The 24,521-nt window shown below is 34.6% G+C and overlaps 1 protein-coding gene and 1 long non-coding RNA gene across 2 annotated transcripts in view; both read left to right on the top strand.

Annotated features, from left to right (window-relative positions):
- The window catches only part of gdap2 (ganglioside induced differentiation associated protein 2), a 47,138-nt gene extending 36,038 nt beyond the window's left edge, over positions 1–11,100 (top strand). Inside the window, 1 exon segment of the mRNA NM_001004563.1 lies at positions 10,112–11,100. Coding sequence (NP_001004563.1) covers positions 10,112–10,153 — 42 coding nt within the window. The 3' untranslated portion in view covers positions 10,154–11,100.
- LOC141376109 (uncharacterized) overlaps positions 1–24,521 on the top strand; it is a 607,180-nt gene that overhangs the window by 321,876 nt on the left and 260,783 nt on the right. The window lies entirely within an intron of this gene.

Below are 24,521 nucleotides of genomic sequence, written 5' to 3'. Positions count from 1 at the left end.
TTCTAAGTGTCCTTTGTAAGTTTATTTTTTAAATAATTTCTTACATGTAGCTGATTAGGCCATCTGAAGATTTATTTATGCAGTTGCACTTATTATTTATAGCCTAAAACCTCACGTTAATTCTTGTTGTTGTTAATTTATTAAGGGAACATAAAGGGTACAGGTTATTATGGAGAAAATAAACAGTTTTGCGTTTTTACAACAACCAATAAATAAGCTATTATTATTATTGTTGTTATTATTATTATTATTACAGTGAAATAATTATTACATTAAACATGTTTAATAATTACATTAAACATGATGGGGCGAAGCGATCTTGTGTCGCAGACATGATGCAACATAGACAAGAACTTTGATACTGCGGCTCTGCCCGCTCTGATCATACAGGTTTGGTTTTCAGCAGCGGTGTGAAAGAGCCGCCCTTCACTCTTTCTGTAACAAGCTGCAAGTCGTATATCTAACTAACTTAATCTTACTTATCAAACAAAACATTGATTCACTAGCTTTTCTTAATGGAATTACTGTAGTAGAATATAGCCTAATGTGGATATATAGCGTTTTGCAAAAAAAAAAAATAATAATAATAATAATAAAAAATGATGTCATGTTGTGTTGTGTACATTTTGGCCAAATCTAACACACAATATTACTATTGTTAGTCAATCTTTGTATATTTTATTCCATATATTTATGGTGTATAGTTTTTTTTAACCAATTTAGGATGTTTGACAATGTTAAGATAAACATGTTGCATTTTGGCATGGTTTTTGACTTATTTAGGAACTATTTATGGAGATAAAAATAAATAAAAAAATATCTTGGATTTAAAAATATTTTGTTCCTGGCCTTCACTGAGCTCAAGTAATAGTTTAATGTACAAAAATTGTGAATTAACTTGTTGATGATTACTGTTGATGTCTTAAATAATAATGTCAAATAACCAACATTTCTCAAAATGGATATATCTTGTTTTCCAACGAAACTCTTCATGTAGTCTCTTTAAAGTAATACAATTAATAGTTAAGTTTCCAACCATGGACATCACGTTGGCGCAGTGAGTAGCATGATCACCTCACAACAAGCAGGTCACTGGTTCGAGCCTCGGCTGGGTCAGTTGGCATTTCAGTGTGCAGTTTGCATGTTCTCCCCATGTTTGTGTGAGTTTCCTCCGGGTGCTCCAATTTCCCCCTCAAGTCCAAAGACATGCTCCATAGGTGATTAAGGTAAACTAAAATTGTCCATAGTGTATGTGTGTGAATGACAGTGTATGGGTGTCTCCTAGTGATGAATTGCAGCTGGAAGGGCATCCACTGCGTAAAACAAATGCATGATAAGTTGGCGGTTCATTTGGCTGTGGCAACCACTGATAAATAAAGTGACTGAACCGAAAAAAAAAGAATGATTGAATGAATGAATGTTTTCAACCATAATGCATAAAAAAATAAATGTTAGATGGAAACTTAAATGCACATTCTTACAAAAAAAGTATGTGGTTCACTGAGTCAGATAATTTTTAACCCAATAAAAGGGTATGGACATAAACTACACTGGAAACAGATTTATTTAATAATCTACTCAATACTGATTTAGAAAATCATGCAGTTTTGCCTCATAAGATCATATGTTTGAATAATGGGTCTGACAAGTTCACTGACCCCTTAAATATTCAAGCTCAAATATTGTTTTAATAAATCCAAAAATGTCTGAGCAAAAGTTCAGCCTCGAAATGATTTTGCATCATCTCTTAGAATTGTCTAACTGTGAGAGGAAGAACAACTCTGAGTAGTATTCCAAACATAAGGCATCCCTCTCCATACGCAATATAACATTGCAGTTACAGCACATCTTTTCACGTTTCCTAGAAAGGGATTATTTACTTCTCTGAACGTGTGGGGTGGAAGCAATGCTTTATTTCCAAATGTTTTATGCAATATTCCAGTTAAATTCTCAATGCAATGCATGCAAACACGGTTAATTATTCAAACTTTACATACAAGGCAAATCTAAAGCAGCTGTAACAAGACGGCAGTGTTATTATTTAGTTCAGTGCTGATTCATTTCAGTTCATTCATTAAAAAATAAATGCCAATCAACATGTTCGGCGCCATCGAATTGGTGTTATTTTAGAATATAATGTTTCTTTTACACTTTAATAAAGTAATTAAGGCAAATCCATATGAAGCACACAATGACATTTCTGCTGCAATTTCCAAGATGTCCTTATTGAGCTTGTAATTGAGACTTGAGCCATTGATAGCAGAAAAACGCAATTATGATGGAGATGGAAAGAGAGATGTGGATTACCTGGGCCTGTGCTTTCTGCAACAGTGTTCGGTGGCATCGTTTCTACTAATAATGAAACTTGATTTATAAGCATCAATAGTATCTCACTAGTGAGAAATGACATGCAAATTCCAAGTTACTACACTTTTGTATTAATAAAAAACATCAGCACAGCACTGACAACACATTTCCGAGATTTTCAAACTTTATGAAATACCTGAAATCATTTGATTCTGTCATATAGAACTGTTATGTGGTCAGAACTTGCCTGGAACTACTTTAGCGACAGAGTACTGTAACTTTTTAATCTGCACAGATTCCAAATCCTGTTTTTAAGCACTTGAAGCTTCTAAGTGTGATCACCCCATAAATTCCATGATTGTAAAGAAATTGACAACACTAGAAGATGAGAAGTTCAACATTACCTTCTGTTGGATTCCAGGTCAAAGTGAAAGAATGTTTAATTCCTCCTGAGAACTTGAAACCAAAGGGAATGGGACAACTACATCAATAAATTACATGAAATTAACCCAAAATTAAATGAAAGACACTGAGCAAATTATAATTTTGAAACCAGGCATGATCAAACTGTATATACTAGATGTCGAATAGGACATTCTAGGTTGACTCACTTGTATTTACTCAATAATGAAGACCCACCTAAATGTAATTACTGCCAGGCTGCTCTTACTATCAAACATATTCTGTTGGAATGTGAAAGTTTAAATACAATTAGACAACATTTTAATAAGAAGAGTACTTTAGATAATTTTAAAAAGGTACCACCAGGAAAAATCTTAAATTATTTATCAAAAATTTAACTAAAAAATCATATTCAACTTTGAATGTATTTTTGTGTGAATTTTATTTATTTATATTTTATATATTTATCTAAGTAACTTTTTATTCTAATACGAATTTGGTTTTTATTATGTAATGTTTTTATGTATATCCATCTTGCCATAAATTAGCCATAAGTTGCTGATGTGACAATAAATAAATAAATGAATTCATTCATTAGTAAATAAATAAATAATAAATAAATAAATTGCTTTATGTTTCCATGAAAAGAATTGCACACATTGGAATGACGACAGAACACCCTGCAATAAAATTCTAAATAACTGAATTAAAGATATTTTTCGTGGCTTACATAATTGCACATTGGTCATAGTCAGTCAGTTGCAGGTAATGAGCTAATTGGCTCAGAGATGGTAATATATATACAGTTGAAGTCAGAATTATTAGCCCCCCTTTGATTGATTTTATTTTATTTTTTATAATTTCCAAATTATGTTTTAACAAAGCAAGAGAAATTTCACAGTATGTCTGATAATAGTTTTTCTTCTGGAGAAAGTCTTATTTGTTTTATTTCGGCTAGAATAAAAGCAGTTCTTAATTATTGAAAAACCATTTTAAGGACAATTATTAGCCCCTTTAAGCTATATTTCTTTTCGATAGTCTACAGAACAAACATCATTATACAATTACTTGCCTAATTAACCTAACGTGCCTAGTCAACCTTAATTAACCTAGTTAACCCTTTAAATGTCACTTTAAGCTGTATAGAAGTGTCTTGAAAAATATCTAGTCAAATATAATTTACTGTCATCATGGCAAAGATAAAATAAATCAGTTATTAGAAATTAGTTATTAAAGTATTATGTTTAGAAATGTTTAGAAAATCTTCACTCCGTTAAAAAAAATTGGGGGGAAAATAAACGGGGGCAAATATTTCTGACTTCAACTGTATAGCATGTCAATGTATAATTTTAGTAGAAAACAAGAGTGGGAACAAACAGATGTCTGACCCCAGCATATTTGTAGCACTATATACATAGAGCTATCTGTCTATTCCTTGTTTGACCACCAACAGAAATAACAGTCTGGGAGACGTATTGAAAATGTGCAATTCAGCCTTTGCAATCCAGAAAAGAAAAAGCTAAATTTAGCACCGAGGTCTACTAGTTTAGAAGAACTACTAGTTTAATGTTACTTGTTGATACTTAAAGCACTTAAAAGCAATTCTTACGTTTCTAAATAAATCCGAAAAGAAAAACAATAAACACTCTGGGATAATCTTAAATTGATAGTTCCCTGTAGAGACCAAGTGTTGACTAAAGCAAATTAGAACCACATTGACTGACTCCCATTAGAGTATTAGTAGATTTAGTAGGTTAGGGTTTATTTGCATATGGAGAGCAGGTGGTCTTTGTGGCAGTTTGAACACATTTATCCACACTACACTTTTTATTCCCTTGACTTCTATTCATATCAATGCAGGAATACTTATGTGAAGAAATCTCACATTTCGATTGTAACGAAAACGTGACTGATAGAATACTGATGCATCAAAACTTGACCTCACCGCTATGTTAAAATAAATATTGCAGCACTATATGAAGATGGAGTAGATTGCATCTATTTTGGATTCATTATGTGTTGAAATTATGTTTTTAAAAATGTGTTGCAGAAATTGATGTCATATTAACATCATTGCTGTACACAAAATAAATGATTCCTTCTCAAGGTCCAGTGATTACTGTAAAGAAACAATGAAATATCTATATTTGTGTATGTCTATTTTATAAAACGTTTAATTTATTATATTCCAAAGCTTTATATTGCACTTTTTATCCAACTAAATGTATATATTTAGTTTATTAATCTATTTTCTGGTGTCTAAAAAGCTGATGTATTTGTGTAGTCTTGTGAACTGTTGGTTGGTTGTGATGACTGCAGCATTCAGCAAATTTCCCTAATGTGGGGCTATAAATTTTACCTCTGTAAAAACACATTGTTCTCTGTCTTTCACACCCATTACAGGTCTTTCTTTTTTTAGGTGTTTTTATTTAGCATGTTAGATATGAAACCTGCAGTACAAATAACTTTTTTTTTTTTTTACATGTTCTTTTTTTGTTTAGACAACAAACAAGTAAAACCTGTCGTACACATACATTCAGGTTCTATAAAAATATATGAACAATATTAAAATAAAATACAAATAAATAATAATATGAATTAAAACATATTTTACTCTTATATATAAAAGGAAAGGAAAGAAAAGGAAAATGGGAAATAAAAAAAATTATAGCAAGGAAAGTATAATAACTGAAGGGTCCATCTTCTTTTTGTGATCTAAAACAGGTTGCCAAGTAAGAAAAAATATATCAGTACTACCTCTTACAGTATATCATATTTTTTCTAAGGTCAGGTGGTGTAGAAGTACTATAAGCCATTGCTTAAAGGTTGGAGAAAGATTTTCTCTTTGCTGCCGTAGTATCTTAAACTTCAAAGCTAACCTGCCCTGGAAGTTAACCCAGGTTTGTTGCAAACTAAACTGAAACTTAACTGGCTAACCAGCTAATCCAGCCTCATGGTACAGGCCCCTGATGTCATCTGTTCTCGAATTAACACCTCTTGATTCAAAGGTTCGTTTAACGGAACAGTTCACCAAAAAATGATAATTTACTCACTGTTTACTCTCTTGTTGAGCGCAAAAAAAAGAAATTTTGAAGAACGCTGAAAACCACTAACCATGAGTAGAAAATACTATGGAAAATTAATGAAAGTCAGAAGCTTTTTCAGTTTCTTCAAAATCTCTTTTGAGTTCAACAGAAGCGGAGTAAACGATGACACAATTTAAATTTTATTGGGTGAAATGTCCCTTTAATGGTTTGCTGATTTAATTAATCTGGGGTGCGTTTCCCAAACAACGACATAACTCGTGGCTGAGCCATCATAGTAGGATGCATCGTTTGGGAAAAGAATGATGTAGTGACAAGTGTTTTCCAAAACCCGTAGTTTCTCTGTCGCAGATCCATCGTTTGAACCACCAGTTATAACGTAAAATGCTCATAATGACGGTTTAAACGGGGTGGTTTAAACCATAATTTTAATTATAATTAATATAAATTTAAATGATTAACGTATGATACATTTATTTTCACAAGCATTGGAGATGTAACAAATTCGCTTTTAAATAATAGGTCACCTATAGCTTTTGTCATGAGCCACGGCTGTGTTCAACATTACATGAATGTTTTCAAACATGCACTGCCAAGGGAGCACAATTTTAAACATGAAGATCTTTAAAAAACTGAATTGTGAAAATACTTTGAAAACCTATTACATCTAACCTTAAGAGAGATGACTTTAATGCTTTTTTAATCATTCCTAGTTTAAATGTTAAAATGTTCTAAATGAATAGGGAATAGGTGGGATAAGTGGGAATAGAACACAGCCAGGAACTATGTTTCTAACTACAGCTCCACACGTGCAGTCGCAAGCTTACAAGTTTGGAACGCAGTTTGCGAATGATTGTTGGAACGATGGATTTAGGAAACGCCAAATCAACAAACTATGTTTGTAACGACGGAGCCTGCGACCTTAGTTGGCTGACGATGGTTTTTAGAAACACAACCCTGGTCATTTGTGTGCTCTGCGAGTGAGAGAAAACACAAATGCTTCAACTCTCTCCTCATTCAAGATTAAATCCACTCCACTCTCTGCTATTTAGCTTTTAATGAATATCCTGCCCAATCTCCAGCAGAATTAGCATACATTTGACCTGAAGCCCTGAAGCACCTCCGCTAGATTGACTTCACAGCTTCAGGAAGTGAATCATCATCTCTCCTGTGAGTCACACAACAACAGCATCAGACACCCATTAATTCACCGCACATCACTTTTCCTAAGTGTTCGTTTGGCTTTAGGAATCCCTTACATACGATCTTCTCCAGTATATTCTACAAACCACAGCCTTCACTCTAAATATTTACCCACGGAATATTTGTATTCCTACGGTAAATAAGACTTCTGTTGTTTGATGTGCAGTACAGCTGGATTTAAATCTTCATATTTGCGCCAACAGCTTTTCTAGGATGTAGGTGTGTCTGGGGCTTATGGTGTGGTTACCAGGGCTTAAACACTTTGACTTCAAGGCAGTACATTGTATGTTGGGATGTTCGGGGAAAAAAACTTGCAAAGAGATATTTTGTTTTTTGTGATTTTTATATATTGCAATATAAATACAATTTCACCAGATTACAAGAATACTAAACTAATACAAGCATAGAAAAATACAACACAGCAAAGCTACAAATAACAGTACGTTCCTTCTTTTTTTTTTTTTTTTTGCCTCTGAAGAATCAAACGGGGTTCTGACACAAATTGAATAATCAAATGTAAAATAACACTGTTTTCATTGTGTAAGTAATTATATATATTTAATTTTGAATCTACAAACATTATAAATTTTTGTGTGCAAAAGCCTTGAATTGGCTTGAAATACATCAATTAGAATTAGAAACAGAGTGAAAGTTGAATATGTGCATCTAAGGCAGTGATGCCCAAAGTTGGCCCAATGTAACCCTTGATTTGGCTCAACATCCCATCTGAAAGGAGAGTGAAAATAATAGAGAGGGTTGTAGCAAATGGCTTTGACACAGAGATCGTCATTTCTAATTTGATGTAACCTTTTTAGTTTGCTTTATTGCTGAGCTACAAAAAAGCACACTGAAACTGGTGTCCCTATTAGGGGTTTTTAAAAATGACCTTCCATGCAGCGCGTAACACAGCACTAAGTAAATAAAAACATCCAGCTGAGGTTTACATCTGAAAGTGCACCTTCTTTAAAACTATTCATTCTTCAACGAAATAGAAACTTCAAGAGTCAAATCAATAAATCTTGTTGGGTTCGGATCTTTTGTCTTGCCGACGTCGATGTGGTACATCACCAAACATAAAGTGCCAGATCAGGTAAAACATGAACGCGCCTTTACACTTTACACATTAGCGAAGCATGGGGGATCACAGGACTGCACTGCAAAAAATGCTTTTCTTGCTTAGATTTTTTGTCTTGTTTCTAGTCTAAATATCTAAAATTTCTTATATCAAGAAGCATTTTTTAGATGAGCAAAACATATTGCCTTGTTTTGAGAAATAATATGCCAATATTAAGTCAGTTTTTCCATAAAACAAGCAAAATAATCTGCCAATGGGGTAAGCAGATTAATCTTGTTTTTTCTTTTGACATAAGATTATTTTGCTTACCCCATTGGCAGATTATTTAGCTTGTTTTAAGGAAAAACTGACTTAATATTGGCATAATATTTCTCAAAACAAGGCAATATGTTTTGCTTGTTAAGAAAATTCTTCTTGATTTAGGAACTTTTAGATATTTTGACTAGAAACAAGACAAAAAAATCTAAGTAAGAAAAGCATTTTTTGCAGTGTGATCATGGCATGAAGATGACGATGACTGACAGATAGAGATTCAGCTGCGGGAATAACGGATTAAAGTTAATTTTCATAACAATACCACAATATGGCCAACCGTGTGCTGTTTGTTCTTGTCATTTTTCCTATTTTTGATAAAATAACCCACGCTGCAACGTGGGATTCATGGACTGTCTGCTATTAAAGGATGGAGCAGCAGAGACTATTATGTATAGGACTTTGACAGGGACTTAATCAGTAACTGTTGCTGTTCAATTGGACCAGTTTCTTCTTCCTCTGGATCATAACATATAAGTGTCATTAAAATTGTTGCCTCATTTTTTTGTAGTTTGTAAAATGTGTTTAATTGTGTGTTGTAACTTGTAATCGATATACGCGGCTTGTAATCACTTATTTATTATAAACCAGTGCTCATACTGTATCTCAGCTTAAATCTGTATGGGGTTATTTACATAATGCATCCAAAACTATGTTGAAAATATAACGCGTGCTTCTTCTTATACCAACCTAAATGTGTTTGTGAGCTCGTTATCCTCTGCCGTTTGCCTTTGCTATGGACACCATCAGCTGTCCCTCACATTTTCTAAATAGTTCAACTTTTACCAGTGTTGATTAATACTAAATGTGTCTCGCTGTTATTATGTTATGGTTAAGAGTAGAGTAATTACATACAAACTGCATAGCTTTATTGCATTCCTGCATTAGGCTCTCACATACACTGTGCTACCTCATAACCGTGATGGGCGTTTCTCTCTGTCTCGTGCTGAACCCCGTCAACCAATCCGAATAGACTTGAGTCATCAGACCAATCACTGCAGATTAGCCTCACACAAAGGAGATTGTTAGGATATTTAGGCAAAATAAATGCACATTATGAGACAATGAAAGTGTTTTTTGACCTTGCATGCATATCAGCCTATTGTTGGAGACCCCCAAACCTAAATATATTGTTTTATAATGCATAATTAGGGCTCTTTGTACGTTGTAAATGTGTCACTTGACAGATAGAGGACTATGCAGAAGACATCGGCGAGGAAATCAAAAGAAAAACTAGTGTAATTCATTCATAAATTAGATTGTTTTTACTGTAATAAGTTAATTTCTAAAATGAAAATATTGTATTATTTAATATAAAGCAATGTTTTCTAGTCATTTGAAATATTATTAATTCAATTAGAAAATTACCCATGGCAACTATATTTACCTTCGGCCCACTAGCCTCTATCAAGTTTGGTGTTTGGCCCTTCATAAGAAAAAGTTTGGCCACTCCTGCTGTAAGGTGAGAGAACTTTGCAGTGACTCAGAACTGTAGAGTATGTTCAGAACTGCAGTATTTGGTCAACTGTAATGCTAACTCAACATTGCAGATCCTGCGATTTGACTATTGCGGATTTTTGCAGTGTACTTGACTTTTTTTAATTATTCCTTTATTTATGTTTATATTTAGTAGAACATTTAGACAAATTTTTGGCTGTTATATGTTATGCAGCCCTACTTTTTACAGTGCATCTCAGTCAGCACTTTACTGCTGTTTGTTTCTATGTCTTCGACTGTGCCTCTGAAAATCATCTCTCTGCTCTTCCAGGTTAACAGCCCTTATTACTCGGCTCAATCCGCAGGCCTATGATGCAGTCAAATAAACCCAGCATTGAAGAGCTGGACTGAGAAGACATTGAACTCGATGACCCCAAACTCAAGATGGACGCAATCAAAAGTGTGTCTCCGCCGTTCCTGGCCGGCTATGTTTTCTGAGACAGCGAAAGACTGTTGATCAATAATGCTGTATAAACACAAACTGCTGAAACATGCTGAATGTGCCACAGAACTGTACTAAACACAAGTGAAGGAGCCGCTGGCCTGACCCAAGCTTTTTTTTTGGAGGTATGTGTGTGTGTTGCTGAATTTACCAACCAATATTTTGTACCAATGTGAAACACATGTACCAGTGTCTGTGTTAATAATGGCTGGGAATAGCAGAAAGGATTCTGGCTTTAATTTCTCATGTTCTAGTCCATCCAGTCATGTGAAAGAAATGTGCTTTCATTTCATCTCATGTTTGCACAGTCACCAGAAGGAGCAGCATTTGTTTTTATCTTCATTCTCTCTCTTTTTTTCAAGCACTTTTACAGCTTTAAGGTATTAAACATCACTACTGTTTCTTGATTTTTGTCTTTGAGCATACAAGCAATGAAATATAGTTCAGGTTGGCCTGATGAGATTTCTTTTGCCATATTAATATCATCATTTTTTTTCTGTTTCTTACAATATGGCCATCAGTGTTGCATTGGATTCTCCTGAAGTACACTAAACTCCTAGTTGGTCTTTTATTCGGTGAAGCAGACTTGCATTCATGGCCTGGCGCAGACAGAGTTTATTCACTGTAAATAGACGTTTGTTGATACTACATATGCAGTCTGTTACTATTCATTCTGGTTCATTTTAGTCAGCCTTTACTGTAGCGATGAAGTGATTTATGTGTTGAATTTCATACTGTTTTAAATGAATTATGATGTATGGATTATGATTATGAAGAGAGTACTATTGAATAAAAACAGAATTTGATGTTATGGGTAATCTTGTTTTCAGTGCCTTCGCTGAGTTCAATATGCATGATCGGTGTTGCGTTTAGTTTGAAAGGCTTTGTGTTTACAAGATGAAAATGCAGCTATTTATTTTAATAATGTGTTCTGAATTATTATTATTTGGTTTTCTATATATTTATAGTATCATAGGAGTTGTACTTGGATTTCACGAGAAGAGTCTGCTTAGTTTGATCATTTTTGTTGTGCTATTTTTAAAGTTATTAGATAAGCTGTCAGTACTTCTTATCATGTTTGAGGTGAAAATCACTGACTAATCACCATTCTTTAAAAATGTCAGATTAGGCAACGTGTCTTTTTTCCCACAGAGGTTTAGATTAGAAATTACATCATTTTACAATGTAATAACTATTGCAATTTGCTGGGTTTTCTTTTTTACTGTGTTTTGGTCAAAATTTCATATCATTTGTAAGACATCTTTACTCTTTCTATCAAGGAAAATTGATCTGTCATTTGATAAAATGGTCAGTCATTGATGTTTTTAATTGATAATCGTCCTGCCATTTTAATTTATAATGAATTGCATTCATGAAATACAGTTGAATGTGTTTTATGACAACATAATTGCCACATGGTTGAAGCTCTTAAGGCCCAATCTGTTTTATTACATGCATTTTTTTTTATTTCTCTTTGCTATTTTTCTCTTTGCTATTTGGAACCTAATTGGAATAAAACCTTAGTATCATCTTTTGATATGATGTACTTTTAGATAAAAATGATGTCCATATATGAGGACTCGTGGTCCTTTTTCCTGACTGTTTTTTTATGCTTTAACATGTTTTGACTATCGGAGAGTAAAAACAACATTTTTGTTCGTTTTGGACAGTTAAAATAGTGTTTGGGGCATTTCAAAACAGTTGCAGAATGACTGTAACAAAATATAAAGCATTCAAAGTATTTTAAAAAGCCACTTAAGAGCTAAAATGTGCTGTCCCTGTATGTGGACACTCAAGCCCTAGGAGGTTAGACTCGGAATTGGAAATCACCCCATTTTACAAGTTACCTAGAATTACACAGTTGAGTTTGACCATTTTTAAATCCATTCAGATGATCTGCGGGTCTGGCTGGCCCATGTTTAGCTTAGCTTAGCTTAAATAATTGAATCAGATTAGACCAGTAGCGTCTTGCTCAAAATATAATAATAATTTAAAAGAGTTTGGATACATTTTTTATTTAGTTGACTCTTCTGTAGTTACATTGTGTATGAAGACAGACTAAAATGAAAGTTGCTATATTCTTGGCAGAATAGGATCTATACTCTAATTCCAGCATAATACTCATGGAACTTCAAGTGGTTTCTACTTCAGAGCTGGATGTTACTGAGGGTTAGGGTTGTGATAGGTGTTGGCATTAATAAAACTCTCAAGAACTTTGCTGCTTTTGACGAAATGGTGACAATTTTCAGGCACAGAAATGGCCCTGCCAGACCCATAGATCAATTGAATGAATTAAAAATGGTAAGACTTTTGGGGACTTGTACAACGTGGCGAGTTCCTTTTAAGCATCAAGTTTCTTATTAAAGGGCTAAACCAACTATTCAATTCTTCACACTTAGCTGATGATTGATTATAAAGCTTGCTTGGCATGCTGTCCTGGGAGAGAGCCCTGAGCTCATAAAATCCTTGAGCCTGGGGCTCCCTCCTGTTGCAAAGTGAGAGGGGAATTAAAGCTCAGGTAGATCTTGAGAATTCCCCTGCTGTAGTAGCTAATTGAACATATAGTAATTGCTCTTAACTACTTACTAGGAGCATGTCTATGGTGCCGATTTGGATTAGTCAATTAACTTAAGCTGCATGTTTTTGTATGGTGGGAGGAACCCAGGGGAAACTCAACAAAGAAACATCAGCTATCTTGGTAATGACTAGAACCAAAAACATTCTTACTGTGAGGCAACAGTGCTAACCACTGGGCCACCATGGCACCCATCTAGGAAAGGAGGAGCAGTAGGGGTGGAAGGAGGGATTCTTTAAAACAAAGAAGACTGTGGTATGAAACCAAGGGTATTTATAGAGGCTTAGGAATCTTCTGATTGGTGAATCATAAATTGAATTATGTCGCAAGCAATCATAAGCACCTGATCCTCTAGAAATTGTTTATAAATAAAAAAAAAAATTCAAATTTTCACAAATTGAAAGTTCTGTTATAGTTCACATTCTCCACAGAAGGCTTCTGAGTATGTTGAATACAATTTGAGATATTTTGAATAATGTCGGTAACATAAGCCATTGCGTTGCATTGTTTTGTTTCTTTGTTTTGTCCCTTTATAAGTATTTTCATGCTTGAAGTCAGTATTTATGAGCAGTGTTGACCATGTTCCTTTCAAAGAGTAATTAGTTTTAATTACTAGTTACTATTCACAAAAAGTAACTTGAGTTACATAATTATAAAAGTAACTAATTACCAGGGAAAGTAACTTTTGTGTTACTTTAAAAAATCTAATTTGTCAAATGACTACAGAATAAATATAAAACATTGTACACTAATCTGCTCTATTGTAATGTTGATGTAGGACAATGTGAGAGACACCATCATCATCATCAAATTCAACATATCATAATAAATATTAGAAAATTGAAAAAAAGTAGTGCTTATATTTTCAGTTTGCAAAAGCTAGCTTGTTGGATTTGCCATTATTCTGACTCCTGGTCGTTGGTGTGTGCGACACTGTGTGTGAGCTTCTGTGTGAACACCCGCACTATTCTGCCTCTAATTGGCAAACGATGGAAATTTACTGAGCCAATCATCAGGTTCTCAATTACACCACGTTCACAGACACACCAATCATCATCAGTGGTTGGTTATGTGTCCTACCCCAGCCTCAAACACACACACACCCCAGAGGAAAAAAGGTTCCTATGACTGAGACAGACGCTGCTCGCATGAAAACCGCTTCAGTGTTCTTAATTATAGTAACACACATTTATTGTCAGATACGGCAATAGCGTTGTAACAGGGGAAACTGTAACTCATTTGATTACTCATTACTGAATAAAGTATTGCCGGTAGTAGCCCCACTTATTTAAATGCCGTTATTCCCATCACTGTTAATGAGAGGATGCAGATTTGGTACATTTGCAAGGTGAGCTGCATGCAATGCTTTTAATGGGCACCCTACCCCGTCACTAGCTCCATTGAGTGCACTGTGTCTGACATTGCAAGTCTGAGACATGCAGTCCCCATCCAGATACTATTAGTATGAGCTTTGCGTATCAGCCCATACTAATTCTTCCCCCGGTCTTAGCAAATCTCACATTCTTCATGTCCATCCATAGATTGTCAGTCAGCCTGGTCAAACAGCTCGTTCTACTCTTGTGTCCTGCTGTTTGTTTTTAATCTTGTAAGCAGCGCTGGTGAAGCAGCAGTCCAGCAGAGTGCCAGTGTCTCTGAGGCGCCGCATGCAGTGAGCAAAATGAATCAGTGTTTTAGAGAGCTCTCACCATGGCGGAGGGGTCAGCAAAGCTGGACTCAACTGGAACACCTGGACAAGATTGCTTTGGCTTCAGACTATGAATCACACTGAGTATGACCACACCATCAGAAATCAGCAGGGGGATCTGGGAAATGGAGACATGATCATCATCTTCATCAAATGGTCTGAGCTGTCCTTAAATAACTCCCCTTAGATCTCCATTCATAAAATGAATGAAATGCCTTTACGGTCTTTTTACTACATTCATTTTGCAGTGAGATTGTGCTGGTGTTTTTCAATCATTAGTTAATTAGGAATGCCTTTTTTCCATATTATTTTGAAGGTGATAGTGAACACCCACCCATGACCGACACACACCTGCAACTTCTCCACGATGGACGTCCAGGGTTCTCTAGCCTCCGATGCCTAGACTGCAGCTCTGCACAAGACGTTTGGCCAATGGATTTGCTCTTCAGTGTTTGGACTTTCAGCAGTGAAAAATAAACCACACTGAAATGAACCAAACTGAATTACTACTCTGAAAACAGGAGATGACACAGTTTTAATTTACTAGAACTCCTATGTTAAGCTGCTTTGACACAATCTACATTGTAAAAGCACTATAGAAATAAAGATTAATTAAAAAGTGGTATTGGTTGTCAATAACTCGCACACCTATACACTGAACAACTTAATATAGAAGTGTAAGATGTCACTATTTCAACAAAATCACATTTTTGTAATTAAACAGTGGTAAAATAAAAAAAATACATTTTGGCAGCTAATTTTAAAAGTTGACATTTTAAAGCATCCACAAAACAGGAGTACATGAATGGTTATATGTCAAAAAGGATTTTCTTAATTTTATTTTAGTTGAAGACAAGTATTGTGTAAACCCCTCATAATCCTGCCGTTAACAAGTCACCATCATGTCACTCCAAACCTTAATGGCTTGCTGCCTTCTTTGGAAAAGTAGTATTTTTGAGTAGGTGTAGAAGAGTTTCGGTGGCCCTTGACTGGATTTAGTTTTTCTGCAGCAGAAGTCAAAGGATTCTAAAGCTGTTTCATTACCAATATACTTCAAAATATCTCATGTCATGCTAAACCTGCTTGACTTTCTTCTGGAAAACAAAAATAGATATTGCTTTCCATATTATTGTTATGCTAAAAATTTCAAAATGTCCTTTGTTGAATGGAAATCAATGAGAACCAAAACAGTTTGACTATACCGAGATCACTGGTTCCAAGTTTACATGGACATCAGTGATCGAATGGATTGCATTAATCTGAATAAGACAATAATATGATAAAAGTGTTTACATGAGTTGCTTTTTGATTGTTCCTTTCATGATCCCAGTTTAAATGTTATAGCATATAGATTGATTGACATCATTGTGTCAGCACACTATCCACATTTCCTCCAGAGTTTCATGTAATTTTGGATGTTTCATTTTTAATTTGTTGACTTTAACTGCAGTTTGACACTTTCATTTTCATTCGGGAAACATTTCATGCATGCCCCCCATGACGAACGAGATATTAGATGTGAGTATGAACTGCTGGAAGAGTGTTGTTTTAATGGAATTTGAGACCGCACACTGTATGGGAGAAAAAAAACACATTTTACAACACTGGTGTCTGTGGTCCTTCACTGACTCAGTAGGTGCAGAGAATAGTGTCAAACAGTTGTATGTATAGACTATCCTATCGCAAATGCGTTGAAAAGTCCTACATGACGGTAATAGTTTGATTAAGGTGTTTACATGTCTGCACTGCACTTCAATAATGTGACTAAAATCAGCATAATCCACGTCTAAAATCCATTTATGTTTAGTAATAACTTTAATATGATTAAATTAATCAAAAATCAATGTTTACATCAGGGGTGCCCAAACTTTTTCTTATGAAGGGCCAAAAACTAAACTTGATTAAGGCTGGTGGCTTAGCGATACATATACCAAACTGTAAAGTTGTCAATGTAGTTTTAATTGAATTTAGTATTATAATTCATTATATAATTTATTATATAATTAAATTAATACTATAATGTATTACATTTTAAATAATAGTATAAATAATTATACATGTTTGTACATTTTAGAATTAACAAATGTTTCGCAATAAATAAAAAAAAGCTTTTTTTTTGTAGCTCAACAGTTAAAAAACAAAGGCTATGTAAATTAGAAATGACAATCTCTATTAAAGGCATTCCCCCCAAATTCCCCATCATTCTCCCTTTCTTCTCAGATGGGACAGAAGGCCAAACCAAAGGTTACCGTGGGCCAACTTTGGCCCTCGGGCCCTAGTTTGGACATCTCTGGTTTAAATGGTAGGCTCTTAATCAGAGTAATCAGATTTTTGGTATCCATGTAAACATACTCACTGTCTTTGTAGTGTGAAACATAATAAATAAATATTTTGAAGAATGTTGAAACTCAAAAAGTTTCAATTAGAATGTCACATACTTTAAAGGTTAGATGCAGTATACAGTCTGTTGAGTCTACTGCACACTCAAATAAAATATTTTTGCAGTTTGTTTAAAGTACTTTTAAAGAACCCAATTCTTCATTTTTTTGGGTGGGAAAACTTAACTTTTTTGTTCAATCCCCTTAAATTTGTAAAAAAAAAAATAAATAAATAAAATAATAATAATAATAATAGTTACGTTAACTTTATTTGTGTTGGGACAGAAGGAATGTGTGGAACCCGGCATTGTTTACAGTGTACTTCTATATATGAAAGTCTTATATTCACCTATAACCGGGTAAAATCTATTAGTTAACTTCACAAATTGAGGTGGATCGAGCATAAAACATTAAATTGTCCCAAAATATCTTAATAATTGTGTTGTTTAAGCTCATCTTACATAAGTAGTGTGAACAAGCAGCAAAATAATTGTTTTGAGTGTACAATACAGGTCAGTGGAAATGATTGCCTCCATTTTTCCAAATATCTTCTTATTTTTGGTCTGAAGAAGAACATCATGCTGGTTTGAAATTAAGTAAATATAGTTTTTGGGCGAAGCATCCCTTCAAAGGCCCACTTGAATGTAAATTATGATCTCATGGCTCTTTATCAAAATGTTTGCTGACATTCAGATTTATCGATGCTCGGGTGAAGGTCTGCTATCCAGAGTGAGTTACACTGAAGCGATCTGGTTTAAGCAGAATGAAACGAAACCGACTGATTGGCTGTATAGGCAGCAGGGTGATTAACTGTGTGAATGAACATATACCCTCGCTCTCTTCTATCAGTGCTGGAACTGGAAATATGGCATTGATTAGCGCAGACATCTGCTTATTGTACTGCTGTTGTCTGTTTGTGCTCCAGAACTCCTCCAGATGGAGGGCAGGCGCGGGTCACTGTGCTGTAAGGATCGGTGTTCAGTGGGGGGCACCAGTTCACTCATTCCTGCACTTTCCTGACTGTTACATTTAGATTATGGCATTGTTTATGCACAGACATTAGCCCTGTCACAATAATCAATATATCGACTTATTGTACAACATATGGACATGACCTCAGTCATTTTTGGTGATGCAATATGTATCGCCCAAACATAACGACCAATTTCAGACTTTAGCTTTAACTTTTTTAACTTTAGCTGATTGAGCAACATCATTAGCTCTACTGGAAGTGTCAGTGTCAGTGTGGTTAACAACACTGTAGTGTTTACTATAAATTACTATAGTACATTTCCATGTCGGTGTCTGGCAGCTAAAAGTAGATCTGGTAGCAGATATCGCAGCCTCTGTTACCTTTTACTTTGCACTTTGTTATAAATATTACTTATTATTTGTTTGTTTAGAATATACATTTCCAATGCCTGATTATTAAATAGTTAAAATGACTATAATTCAATGAAATATTCTTAATACAAAATATTATGTGTTCTTTCTGTACTTGCATTGTAATGATATTATAGTAATTCTGGCCATATATAGTGAGTGGCATTAAATGGTCTGAAAATAACAATAATATCCTTTATCGCAATATATTTGGTGCAATATATCGTACAACAATAAGCTATCGTGACAGGCCTGGTAGAAATATGCCAATACTCGATATAAGGTGATAATGATCATGCACACTATTGATATCATGGCCACTTCAAAATACTGTGAATATTTATTTATTATTTATTATTAACATTTAAAGTGTTAAGAATATTCAGATTGCTGTATTCACCGTGGTTGTTCATCAGCAGCAAATGATAAAGAATTCTTTGTCCACGGTTAAGCGATTCGTTTTTAAACGTTAACATGTTAATATGACATTGAAAATTCAGAATATTTTTTCATGTTGGTTGTTTGTTAACTCTGTAAAGTATGGCTCGATTTGTTAATTTAACTAAAGTCAATATAATGAAAACTACCACTAACATTTCTTAATCTTAAGCTACAGTCACACTAGAGTTTATGTGAGCGAAATTCTGTCGTACGGCACTGCGAGAAGGGGCGGGATTAAACAAGCTTATTAGGCATTTAAAAAAGAAAGCGATTGCTCCATGTTTGTAATTTCTTTCCAGAGAGGTCGTGTTTTGATCCTCGATTGGTCTCACGTAGTCAAGTGATGCGATTTCGCAGGTCAGAGTTCACCAAGCTTGAACTTTGCACTGCAGCAACCTGCGAAACTTAACGCAGACCCGCGTTTCCGGTCTGACGCACCCACGTGCGTATGAATGGAAGTATATGGGAGGAAAAGCCCAGTGTGACCGCAGCTTTAATCTGATGTTCATTTGCTTTGAATTCCTAATGAAACACTAAAATCAAAAGTCATAATCATTTTATTATTAACATACAATTTAGTTGCATTTTATTAAATAATATTAACACAATTAGTAAGTGTAATACATCTACCCTTTTCTGATTGATTTGAACATTAATCAATGAGACTTTACGGTAAAAATGTCACCTACTTTACTGAATTTATTAAATTAACTTTTTTGTTTTTGCAAATTTAAGTGGATTGAACATAAAACAATTAAGTTTTGGGAATAAAATCTAAAGAATTGTGTTTCAGCTCATTTTAAATAAATAGTTTGAGCAAAAAGCAAAAAGGTTTCCTTTGACATGTATACAATGAAAAAAGGTGTTGCATGCAGAACTGTTGCAAACAATTTATTTGTGTTGAATTTAAACAAACAAATTAAGTTTAATAATGTTCAACTTAATTTATTTGTTTAAATTCAGCCCAAATAAATAGTTTACAACCACTTAACGTAAAAAAAAAATTAGTAGATCCAAGGAATTATCTTTATATAATTTTTTTCAGTGCATGGTGGCACAGTGGTTAGCACTGTCGCCTCACAGCAAGATCCAGTCCAAAGACATTCGTTAAGTGAATTGGATGAACTAAATTGGCTGTAATGTATGAGTGCGTATGTGAATGTGAGAGTATGCGGGTGTGTTTTCAGTACTGTGTTGTAGCTGGATGGGCATCTGCTTTGTAAAATATATGCTGGAAAAGTTGCCTATTCATTCAGCTGTGATGACCCCTGATAAATAAGGGACTAAGCCAAAGGAAAATGTATGAATGACCATGTATATACATACATTTTTAGGAAATCATAAGTTTTTCTGCAGCTCTGGTCAATATCGTGATCAAACCATACAAACTTCAGCAATTAATCGCAACATAAAAATTTGATCCCGACACATATCTATGCTCAAAAATCTATGTATTGTAATGTCTGGACTGTGAATGTTTCTGGGAACTGTCAGTGTTCACGCATGAACCAATTTGACGCAAAGATGTTTATTTAAAAGGCGAGAGCAAGATGAGGAAACCTCATGAAACTGATGACACGGGCAAACAGTAAATCATTTTTACTGACTGACATTTATAAGGGGTCTAAAGTTGTAACTCCACAAAAGCGAAGCAAATGAAATAAAACAATTTTCCAAACCACAGTTTTCCAGTGTTTGTTTTCTTTCCATGCTTGCTGTATGATGACAAGCTTGCACATATGAATCAAAAATGAAAAATGACTATCGGCTTTTTAATTAAAAGCAAAGTCCTGTATCTTGCTTGTGTGTGTGTGACAGTTCAGAAGTCTGTGTAATACACAGGAAGCAGCTGCATGCGGGAATCTGTTGAATATTTGATCAGTCTTCTGTAGTGTTCAGAGGACAAAAACAGGAGGCCTAATGTTTAAAACATTTAAGCAAATGTTACCTTTAGTGCTTTTTAACCTTTTGTTTAGTTTTTATTCCCCTTGAAAATGGCAAATATTGAAGACTAAAGTAAGTAATACCAGGACAGTGTTCATTAGTTCATCAGTTCCTTTATAGTGTAATGCACTTTACTATATAGTATTGGTTTAAAAAAAAAAACACTAGTATTCCTTTCAGCTTAGTCCCTTATTTATCAGTGGTCATCACAGCTGAATGAACCGCCAACTGTTCCAGCATATGTTTTATGCAGCGAATGCCCCTCTAGCCGGTACCCAGTATTGGGTAACACCCATACAAACTCATATTCACACATGCACACTGTGGACAATTTAGTTTATTCAATTCACCTATAGTGCATGTCTTTGGACTGTGGGGGGAAACTGGAGCACCCGGAGGAAACCCACGCCAAGAACATGCAACCCCCACACAGAAATGCCACACAGAAAAGCTGGGATTTGAACCAGCGACCTTCTTGCTGTGAGGTGACAGTACTAACCAGCTCACTGTGTCACCACCACTATATTGTTTATTATTAGAAATGACTTGTTTTTTGCCATGTGGGTTGGAAGACTCTGAGACAAAATTAAGGTGCTTGTAGATGAAAGTAGGTACTTGAAACTTTGTTTGTTATACTTGCAACTTTGACAGTTGCAACTACAGTATATTTCACAAACAGACTTTTCTTCTCGAGCTATTTTAATTCACAGCTTCAAGCCAACAAACTCTCAACTGTGAGAAACGATTACAATTCTAGGAGAATTTTCTTTTTTTGCACAACCCACTCTCAAAGAAACCTGTTCAGCATCTGAGTGGGCCTACTTCATCATGTGAGCAGTACAGGATATTGACATCATAGTATTCTTAATAACTGCGCATCTGATGAACATTACGATCTCACAGGGGAGGATTTGTCATTGGCAGTTAAGTGTGGAGTTTGCATGTTCTTCCTGTGTTGGCGTGGGTTTCCTCTGGGTGCTCCATTTTCTACCACAGTCAAAAGATTGTGTAAAACATATGCTGGATAAGTTGGCGGTTCATTCCGCTGTGGTGCTGAAGGAAAATTAATGAAAAAAAAAGTTTCATCAATGCCATTTTGGAATTAAAACTGTTTACTGAACAATAAGTGTTCTTGTCTTAAAGCTTTCATTATTTATTTTATTTTTTTCAAATGCTGGCCATATAAAAAATGTTTATTTAGAATGAATATATAATTAACTTTACAACTATCTATAACAAGTTTCAATACAAATAGGTACTATACAGCAGTTAAATTTACATTGCACACAAGTAGCTTTCACATTTGTCCACTAATAAGCCACCAACTTGACAACACTGTACAATCATGATTTGCAAATGATCTAGAAATTGTACTGAATGTGTTAAATATGTAAAGCAAACAATATACTTTGAAAAAAAAATGAGAGTTTCACACTTGATGTTTTTCGTGTACAGGGTTTACGTTGCAACACATAATTGCAAATTGGGGAAAAAGAAGTATATGATATATATTCACCATTTTAATTAAGAGCCTTTATTAAATTGTTATACTTCAGCTGTTTACTTTTAAAAGTCTAGACACAAAAGTAATGTTTGGCCAACAGAAATTCCAACACAGTCTCATGGCAATTCATAACTTTTTGATTTAGTGGCTAATTCGTATGAATTTGTATGATCTAATACATACAGTTTAGTACGATTTTCTCTGGCAAAACGAAAAATATTTAGGCTTTCTTGTGAGTTCAGGCTGGAAATTCATATTTCATGCTTTATTCAGGCATAATATTATGTTGATTTTTTTAGCATAAGTGTAGTAGCTTTAACTGCAGTAAAAAAAAAAAAATTTGCAATAAGTTTTTAAGCTGAATCAAATTAACATTGAGTCCATTTTATATATATTATGTTAAACTGACTTAAAACAGCTTGTGTAACTTAAGTTACAACATGATGTACTTAGTATACTAAGTAACAATGACCTAAAAACATATGCTGTCAGGACTATTAATCATACATTTTTTACAGTGTAAATATGCTAAAAAGTGTCACAAAACCCGAAGAGTAAAAAACCTTAAACCAATATGAATTGCGAGGGTTTATTTTAGTGTGTCGGGTCAAGGTTCCATATATCATCAGTTTTGGCCACTACTGTATCTTGCAGTCTTGAAACCTCCTGAATATTTCCACTGTTATTGCCAATGGAAAAAAAAGATAAAAGCCCAAATAGCAGGGTGAATTGAGAATAAACAAGTTATGAAACAACCACAAAAGTTTTTTCTGTAAAATGCAAACAAACAAAAAACATATTAATGAGCAGCTGCCCAGGGAACAGCAATTAAACTAAGTGAACTAGATATTGCAATGTAGTTTTTAACTAATCAAACATTTAGAATTCACCAAATAAAAAATCTGTTTGAGTTTGTTAGTCCTGTAGAACACCAAAGATGATACTGAAGAATGTTGAATAACCACTGACTTCCATTATATTTGCTTTTCCTACTGTCAGTTTTAATGCTTACAGGTTTCCAACATTCATCAATATACCTTCTTTTGTGTTCAACAAAACAAACAAAAAACTGCTTTGGAACAAGAAATGAGTGAGTAAATGATGACAGATTTTACATTTCAGTGTTAGAAAGTAACAGTAAGTTGATTGACCTTTATTTCACCTTTGAATCAAATCATCAGTGATAGTCAGTAATATTAAATGTATCCAAACTGAATGAACATTTCATTATATGTTTTTATTAGGCCTAAAGACTATTTTTAGTAGATCACATGACATGCTGTCAATTGCACATTCACATTTTAAAGATAGTCGTCCTGGGACGAGTGCAGAGTCAGTCTTACTCAGCTTACGTTAAAGACAGATTGTGTGACTCAGCGGAGTGTGTGTGTGTGTGTGTGTGTGTGTGTGTGTGTGTGTGTGTGTGTGTAGGTGAAGCTTCCGTTGGACATGTTTCTGAGCTCCGTCACACCCGAAGGAGGTGCAAAAAAACTTAAGGAGATGTAATATGATTGTTTCTGAGAAATGCTACCGACAAGGTCAAAAATACCCAGGCTCAGTAGAGTTTACCCCCCCCCCCTTTCTTCACCCCACATGTGTCTCATTCTCTGTTTCAACCACAAGAACATCTGGCATCCCTCCCTCCATCGCTCACCTGTTTCTCAGGACCTTGAGCACCTATAAATGGCAGCTCTTGAGAGATGTTGGTGTTGTTTGAGCAGCCTGTCCATTTCCTGGACCGCAAAGACAGTTTGCTTAAGCTGCTTGATTTCTCAGAGGATTGAGAAGCTTGCCACTTGCACCTTCTGCTCGTGCAGCACAACTAAAGAGTCACACTGAACTCTCGTGAACAACCTATCACAGCAACGTGGGATTATTTTTGCCAACAAATGGATGTCAAACCAATAGTTTACTGAACTTATACTAATAAAAAAAATGGCAATTTTTTTTAAGTTTATCATTTTTAAATGCTTCTGACTAAGAGGCTGTGAGAAAAAAAATGTGAAAAAAATTGACTCATTAATGATTTGGATCAAAGGTGAATTAAAGGTAAATCGATTTGCTGTTACTTTCTAACATTGTTCTTAAAGGGATAGTTCACCCTAAAATAAAATTGCTTACATTTACTGAATTTACGCTGATTGAGTTTTTTTGTTTGTTTTGTTCAACAGAAAAGAAGATATTTTGATGAATGTTGGAAACCTCTAAGCAATGAAATTGACAGTAGGAAAAACAAATATAATGGAAGTCAGTGGTTGTTCAACATTCTTCAGTATCTTCTTCTGTGTTCTTTAGAACTAACAAACTCA

The sequence above is a fragment of the Danio rerio genome, chromosome 9 (assembly GCF_049306965.1).
Source record: "Danio rerio strain Tuebingen ecotype United States chromosome 9, GRCz12tu, whole genome shotgun sequence".
In the NCBI taxonomy this organism is placed as follows: Eukaryota; Metazoa; Chordata; class Actinopteri; order Cypriniformes; family Danionidae; genus Danio; species Danio rerio.
This window is presented reverse-complemented; position numbering and strand designations above follow the sequence as displayed.